This window comes from Dermacentor silvarum, chromosome 7 (genome assembly GCF_013339745.2).
Source record: "Dermacentor silvarum isolate Dsil-2018 chromosome 7, BIME_Dsil_1.4, whole genome shotgun sequence".
NCBI classification, from domain to species: Eukaryota; Metazoa; Arthropoda; class Arachnida; order Ixodida; family Ixodidae; genus Dermacentor; species Dermacentor silvarum.
In genome coordinates, this window is record NC_051160.1 from 41,582,391 (window position 1) to 41,591,083 (window position 8,693).

General features: G+C 46.1%; 1 protein-coding gene across 1 annotated transcript; it reads right to left on the reverse strand.

The window, feature by feature from the left end:
- On the reverse strand, window positions 1-8,104 carry LOC119458811 (tetraspanin-33). The gene is made up of 3 exons (XM_037720672.1): window positions 7,982-8,104; window positions 6,823-7,080; window positions 1-114 (listed from the first exon to the last, which is right to left on the reverse strand). Exons 1-3 carry the CDS (start codon window positions 8,102-8,104, stop codon window positions 1-3), a joined length of 495 nt encoding a protein of 164 aa, XP_037576600.1.
- Between the last annotated feature and the right edge of the window lie 589 nt (window positions 8,105-8,693).

Genomic DNA, 8,693 nt, shown 5'->3' on the forward strand with positions numbered 1-8,693 from the left:
TCACCTGCGAGGCAGAGTGCCGTAGCGTACCTGCGTGTAATCGACGAGTCGTGCATAGTCCATGTTGTCCCGATAGCTGGTAATGAGGTCGATGTTGAACACGCTTTGCGCACTCTGCGAGAACAAGATTGGTGAAGGGAAAAAAAAACAAAGCAAAAAATTGCGATTACTTTCGTAGATTGACTAAATCGCGAGCAGCATTCAAAGTTGTAGCTGATCGTCCGTTTCAAGCAGAGGGCCGCACAATTCGTCATAGCGAGGTCCCATCAGGGTTGGTATGTACATTTATTAGGAAATTTACTAAGCTAAAACATGAATTTAGCGATGCTTTTAAATGAGTTACGTATTTTCTGATACCACTAAATATCCGCTAAGAATGCGCCGACCAATGCGTCGGATATATACAGCAGCGAGTCTTTAAGTGGCACTGGTACCATGTATAAATTCTGTAGATGCAATCAATGCCATAGGAGTACCTCTACATAAGCACGCGTTCCACTGTAGGCAGAGTTCCGCGCAGGTCCGCGATCTTGTGTGCAAAACGAACCAATGTTGTGTGGGAAAGTCACATGTGACGTTCGGAAGATGTCAAGTTGGTTGCGATCGCGGTCCACCCTCTTTATCTGGGGAACTCGAGGACCACTTTGTTACGAGCTGAACACATATGAGCCGTGATAGTTCAGTCGCTCTTAAATGAATTCAAATATATCAAAGCATGTGCCGAAACGCCCTTAAACGCAAGACCCATTGGTGCGCACAGCGCGTTTGCGCCATCTGTTGAAACCCGTGCCAATCAAAACTTGCGATGGAGTGAAGAAATCCTTTACTATGCAGTTTTATCTAGGAGGATAAAAAAAAGCAAACAAGAAAGTCTTTGTGGTGGCTTCTCCGCGCTGCATACTCCCCCACTGAACAACGTGACCGCGATCGGCGAATCTAATAGAAAACCAACGCGCAACTCGACTTCCTGTAGAAGTGTAAAAATAACTAATTTCAGGCTGCTGTCCCTATATGCATGAAGAAAATGGCAGACGCTGCACTTGTGGCCCCGTCTACCGATTAAACAGCGATTCTCGCCTCTGATTGTGCGCACAAAATTTTAATCTCGCAGCCTGCGTGAACCATAGAATGAGCGATCTGAGTCGGCGGGGCAGTGGTGAGACATTTGTACTCACTGGGGCTCTATTGTTTTGTTTGTCTGGTTCTTTTGTTGGCATCATGAGTTGAGATACTCCAGATGCTCTCCCGTGAGAACGGAGCGGGGCTTCCATACGCCGACGACTTCGCCGTAGCCCGAGACTCTCCTCACATTTGTGACTTTGGTTGGGCTTGCCGGGAGGGACGTCTCGGGGAGGAGGCGAAGGGCTTTTGGAAGCTGGGAGAGCGGACGGAGGCAGAAGGACTCGGAGTATCTCAGTTCACGATACAAACAAAAGAACCAGACAAACACAACAAAAGAACACCAGTGAGTACAAATGTGACAACACTGTGGTTGTGCGACACCTTTCAGCAATGCACCCCCAGAATGTAAAATTCTTTGGAACTGGAGGCTGTTACATCACGGTAATTTGCTCAAAATTGGTGGGCGGAAAGAGACGCACGTTATTTGAACTAGAAATCCAAATTCATATTTAACGAATTAGGAAAATTTGGGTTATTAAGGTTCTAAATATTTATTTTAGGGAATGTATTGCAATATGCAGACTGTAGAATGCCAATAGCTTCTAAATATTTAGGGAAAGTATTGCAACTTACGGATTGTGGAAGGTGAATTCGCAAGGAGTATGCACTCGGAACAAATACCGAGAAGGACGCAGGTTTCGAGACGTTAATTCTCGAAATGTGTGATGAAATACATGGGCGTTCCGATTATTTTGTCCTGAAGTGCATGAAACGTTTTGTCCAAAAAGTAAGTGCAAGCGACTCTGAATTTTGTTGCAAGTTTGACTGCGCATATCTCAGAACTCGTGCCATCCTGAAAATTTGTTCTAAGTGAATAAGCCTTCAAACCCACCTGCTATATTTCGTAAACTGCAATGTATGCCATGATGTTTCTCGTTGAAAACCGATTAGCGATATGTTGTTAATTATTCAATTGCACGATTCACTTTAGTGTGCAAGTAATGATTACCGCTGCGAGCAACCCAATTCAAGAATTATAATTGTGCCATCTTCCACAGGCAATTTTTTAGATTCGATTCTGTCTAAAAAGCACACCGGTATAAAGTACCCTAAAGAAACACTGCTCGAAAAGCGTTCTACATGCTGACATGGCTGCAGCTCCCATGTCAGGATAACCAGGGGCACCACAACCCAATCAAGATAACCCCAAACAGCAAAATCCAAAAGAGACAAGATCAATGCGGACGTTAAAGACAGTATGTCACCTCTGGGACAATATGTCACCAATGTGTCACCTCTAGGTCGTGCGTTAAACTGCTTCGCTGGTAATCCACATTCACAGTATATTTTTTACAGTATATTGTAGAATGGCGCGTGAACCCTTTAGACAAAATCAGTGTCTAGGAAGGCTGCTTCACACTGCTTCACGCTTGCGAGCCCCTCAACATCTACCACGGGATTTTCATGCATATATTCCTTCTTTGTGACAATAAATCTATCGTTGCCAGGCCGGCAAAGTAACGCGTTATATTTACAGCGAAAATGTCTATGGCTAGGGTTTTCTGCATTTTTCGTGTCCGTCAAGAGACCTGCGTGTGCAAAAACTTAGCTACCGAATTTGGTGCAAGATCGCTTCATTCTATGCAAACACTTCTTTCATCACGTGGATATGCAAAAGCGTTTCATCACTTGAATATGCATTTTCAGTAGATTACTTATTAATAGACCCATTTTCAAAATCAGCGGGCTTTCAGGTAGATAATAAGGGTTGCTCAAAGATTTGCGCTGCGCAACCCGCGTCGGCCATGTCAACGCTCGCACCGCCCTCTCTTCGTCGTCATTCGAAGCGCTTACGTGCCTAGTTTCCTTTCCCTCTCGCAGCGTGGCGGTCCCGTCGCGTGTGTCTAGTTTCCTCCGGCTCCTCGAGATGACGGTAGACAACCACGCGAAGTAGAGTTACTGTATATGCTCCCTACGGGAGCAGAGTTAGAGTGACCTAGAATATGGGAGAGTGTCCAAAGCGCCGGCTCCGGCGAGGGCCTTTTTGTGTGAACTGCCGCGCCGCGCCGCTGCTGCTCCGGACCCGTGGGCTTTTCGCGCTCGCGAAGCGCGCGGGAAGCGAGGGTCGTCTGCTTCGCGCTGTAATTTTTTGCGTTCATTTTCCACGCAAAGCACTTAAACTCTATTTAACTTCAGCAGTGTGGTGCTCCATGGAGCTTACCCATCTTTAAGCGTTTCTTTGTGCTTGGGCAGCAAGATAATGCAAAAACTAACGGATCAAGCTCATCAGCGCGGCCTAGCTCCGGCGCTAGAGTTCGGGAACGGTATTACGGTAACTGTGTGTACGTAGAAACGCGCTAAATTAGCCCGCGCAAGGAAAGAACGTAAAAAAAAAAGAAATCTTATTCGCATGGGTACGTGGGCAGTAGCACCATGCTTGCAATAATAAGAGTAACGAAAAAAGGAAATTACTCGCGCAGTCAAGTGAAATACTTACGTGCGTGCAGTGACCGCTTCGCTCACCATTACGCGCTTTTCGTTCATGGTCAGTAGTGGTTTACAGCAATATGCATATGTATTTATTCGAATATTTTTTAGCCACGACAATATTTTATTATGAACAGAGCAGAGTGAGAAGGTGTAAGGGAAGCAAGAGAAAGATCAAAGACGGCCCTAACGCCGCAATATTGTTGGCTTATTTCGCTTCAGAGATTGCGTACACGAACAATTCTTGCTGTACGCTATCTCTTCAATACAAACTTCGCGCATGATATACCTTAAGGTTCACCGTGAGCGAAGCTTTTTTCAAATTCAGACATTCGAAAGAAAAGCCATTGGATCCAGCCAATATAGCTAAACAAATATTTTCTTTCTACATTGAAATGAATAGATAGCTACTACTGGCCTAGCCATTTACTAATTTGTTATGTAAAAGTTATTACTGCAATAGCCTTGTTTTAATAATCCGTGAATCCTCTCTGAAATTACCAACATATAACTTCTCATTATAACATAGTTATTGCCTAACGTGTGATTTTTTACGTAAACTAACAAGCACTCATGGCGCGTGACGATGTTTGTGCTTGCATTATATTGAGTGGAAAATCGTCTAGAAAATTACTGTCTTTGATGCACTACAAATATCGCTATTGATTCTACATATCCCTAAAATAGTTACCTTCAATAACAGCAAAAAAATGAAAAGTTTAAGTTCTGGTGATTTGTTGCCTTATTCATTACGTAACTACACGTACGTGGTTATTGATCAGTAAATATATTTGCTGTGTACGAACCAGCGAGCATACGCTATAAATATTCCTAAAGTTACTTTCATGTTACAATTCGCTTAGTGTTTGCGCTCTTCCAACACAAGCAGGCGAAAGACGAGTTGCACATACGTAATCCATCATGTTCGTTTTCTGACGCTTGCTCGTTTTTATGAAATGAAGCATACGTATACAATGTTACACTGTTAGCGTTTCATTTATTTTGGTTTGTCTTGTTTCTTTTTCAGTTTTTTTTTTTTTTTGCCGCGTACATTTCTCGTGTACCCTTTACCTACACGCCGTGGTAGCTTAGCGGCTTTGGTAGGTTGGACTGCTAAGCTCGAGGCCGCGGGTTCGATTCCCGGCCACGGTGGCTTACATTTCGATGGAGGCGAAATGCGTAAAACACCCGTGTACATAGATATAGGTGCATGTTAAAGAACCCCAGGCGGTCAAAATTAGCGGAGCCCTCCAAAACGGCGTCTCTCATAGCCATATTGTGATTTTTGGATGTAAAACCCCAAAAATTATCATTACTATTATTACCCTTTGCCTGTGCTCTCAGTTCTTCGTGATATATGGGTAAGTTCGACACGTTGAGATCGAGATTGGCATTCAACACGTTCTTATCATCACACACACAACATCAGAGCGATTTCTTGGCGAAAAATTCGGGTTTGCACCACACGTCATATTGTTATCGTTAATCGTGATGTGAGTGCAAGTATGTCAACTTACTAATGCCATGACCCATCAGTCATCTTAGTCACACATTTGTGCCTTTCCACACTATACTTTAGCATATATACCAAGCGAACGAGCCGCGCGAGTTACGCGATTTGTATTTATTATTGGCACCGCGCATCGGCCAACAGACACATTCCGCTTCCCAAGGGCCCAGTTAAGGATTTCGCCTTAATAAAGAAACTACAGAGCACGGTATGCATTCTTATAAAGCAAATCGAATGCACGAAATAAAAGAAAGGAAACGATAGGGTGTGAAAGCGTTAGCATGAGCTAGCCATATCTGCCGCGTTATCTTGGTTATTATCGTGGTTTCCAGATTATTTTCTTCTGCAGCACGTTCATGTTGCTCATTCCACGCATAACTAAATGAAGTAAGCGCGCGGAATGCGTTACTCAAACAGCCGTGTAAGCGCGGACCAAGCGAGCTATAGAAGGAAATAGACAAAATACCCAAATTCACAGCCCGCAAACGCGTTCTCTGTGCGGTGAGTCACTGCGGTATTACCTTGCAGTGACGTGGTACTTAATTTATTCCAAATTATCGCGATGTTGGCTAATAGCAACCAAAATATCAGGCTCGTAGCAGACGCCCGCCGCCTTGGCGCGGCTTCCGCAGCGGAGAAAGCCCACGGGTCCTTAAGGGGCTTTAACGGGTCCGGTACAGCAGCGCCGCGGCGCGGGAGTTCACACAAAAAGGTCCTCGCTCCTCCCATGCATTCGCGCGGCGCTTTGGACACTCTCCCATATTCTAGGTCACTCTAGCAGAGTTGCGCATAGGTCCACCATCTTGCTCACCGACGCATCCGTGCTAAGCAGAAAAGCCACTCCTTGAATGCAGGATACGGCGCGGCTCAGCTGCCGAGCGTGCTTACTCCTCCTATTCCGCGAAGGCGGTGGCGCGGCGGACGGCAGTGCAGGCCATAGAGAAGCTATGGTGGAGGAGCAGCTTTGAAGTTGGCTTTCCCTAAAAGAGGATACTATTTGCGCGTGGGACCATATTTGGCAAATAGGGGCGCGAGCGCTGCGTTCAATCAGATGCACAACTCTGCTCCCCAAAGGGAGCATATACAGTTACTCAGCGTGAGGGTATGCCGCTGATCAAGACCGCCGATCAAAACACAAATGTGTGCGTGGGTCTTTTTTCGGGATGACCGGCGTCGCCACTCAAGAGAAATAAAATTTGCTCATACGTTTGATCTAAATTCCGTGTCACCTATATGTCGGGTGCTAAACCGCTTCGCAGAAAATCCACCTTCACAGCAGTGCAATGGCACGTAATTTTTCTTTCATTATGTGTCCGTGCGTTGGTTCTTTACGATGAAATCATAGCAACTCGCTCAACCAATCCTTAATCTGCACGTGACGTCACGTATGCAGCTTTTCGTCATGCTAGTGCCCGAGCGTGGCGGCCAAGAGATGACGTCAATGCATCATGTTGTCACGTTTGCAGTTCTGTAGATTTTTTTTTTTTTTTTGATGCGGACCTTTTTTCCCCCAGTTAATAGCAGTTATCAAATGGTCGCTCCGCGCAAGGCTCGCCTATCGTATTTTCGTGTTATGGCGTAAGCTGCTTTTGGATGGGCTATTGCACCACGTTGCGTCAACGGAAACTATTCATTTCTGTGCTTCTACCAGTATAATGTTAGTAATGGATCTCACGAAGGATCCGTTGCGCCCCCTCACTCACGCCTTTGCTGAGGAACGGCACGATGAAGCACCCGATGATGAAGGTTATGTCCAGCGTGAGGAGGGCGCAGATCCCCCACAGGTACCAGCGCAGAAGGCACACGTTCTCGCGCAGCGCGCCCATGAAGCCCATGAAGCTGATGATGTGCAGCAGGCCGGACGCGGACAACGCGGACACCTCGGTGTTCACCACGAAGCTGATGAGAAGCGACCGATGGCGGAATGAGATCTCGTCGTACCGCTCCACGATGGTGTAAATCTGCGCGACGAAGCACCCACTACAAATCTTCCATGGCAATAAGACGGGAGTACTAACAATATTTAAGCTTTAACTACTCATAGCTTTCAAAGAATATTGCGATGTGGGCCCATTGGTATGCGACCCTGTAATACTAGTTAGCGTAAGCAGGACGAGGACACCCGAGGAGCGCAGAACTGTCAGTGTGTTGGCGTACTCTTCTAGTACAGCAATCTCCTCTGCACTACGCTATAGAATTCCAAGCCAGATTATGATCGCGCGGTAAGGAAACACAGACCTCGGACTTCGTCATCGAGGTATGTTAAGGCACACCATGCACACTGAAAATTCCATGGGGCCGAACTTTCTCGCTTAGTTGCGGCTGTGGCCCTCGGTTCATTTCACCACGCGTTCTGGAGACCTGTTTAGGACCTGCGCTGGACAAGTATATCGTCGTGCTGTACACACGCATTGATTGGCTAAGCAGTTTCGTTGCTCCTTCCGGCGACTGTGTCCTCCCAAGAGCGGCCGCTGCCCACGAAACTATCAAGTACGAGACCTCTCTCCTCTGCATCACCGAGAACAAGGTGATGGGGTTCAGGCAGCCTATATCAAATTATCTCATTTGTTTCTTCCTTCATTCTAATCAACGTTTTTCTCTACCCATGTCTTCTCTGCCTATATGTATCTCTATGTACTTCTGAATTGAATAGAATTTTTTGTTTCTCTCTCAGTGTCTCTTTCAGAATATGGACTGAGGCCATTGTGTATGGTATCCCATACCTATTTGTTTAACCAAAGAGCTGCGCAGAAAAACACAACCGCCAAATTTTGCATTCGTCTGGGAAACGTCTACATTGACCAGGCTTGAGCATTAACCCCGACGGCCAAATTCTCATCCTCCCGTGGAGCCCCAACTCACGCAGGCAAAGACGACGATGGAACAGAATGCGAAGACCACCACGTTGACGATCATCAGCGGGATTCTGTGCATCGGGTTCACATCGATGATGATCGTCGAGTCGTCCCTCCTTCGCGGTGGCATCACTCCTTCTTCTCGTCGTGCTCTTATCTCCTCCTCGGTGTCGGTCTCGTTCCTGTGCGTCGCTTGCGACAACGACGTTCCCGTGGGCGTAGGCTACTGTAGACAGCTGAGTCCCACCTCGTAAACTTTGCGTTGCACGCGGCGATCAGCACGATGCCCAGAAACGGGTCGACTACTGCTTCCTCTTCTTCTTCTTCTTCTTCTCGGATGTAATTATTAAAGCTACTGCTGCTACCTGATTGAAATGGGACCTACTGTCATGTGTCACTGGAAAGACGTATGATAACGCGAAAAAAGACGAAGATGCTGGCCGAAGAAACAGAGAAGAGACCCACAGGGCGAGAAGCACGTGAAGCGTGTAAAGCGCGAAAAAAAAAAGAAATGAAGAAAAAGGGGACGCTGGCGATGATGAGCTGTATTACGATTACTTCCTTCAATAGCTTACCTAACGACTACTAGATTCAGGAGATATTCAATTATTCAAGATTTCTTGAACCCAGCTGTAACTAATTTCTCAGAATATCGACACCTCCTATTCCCTTGGCCCAAAAATTCCTTTCACACCAGAAAAGCTGAAGTCATCTTTACC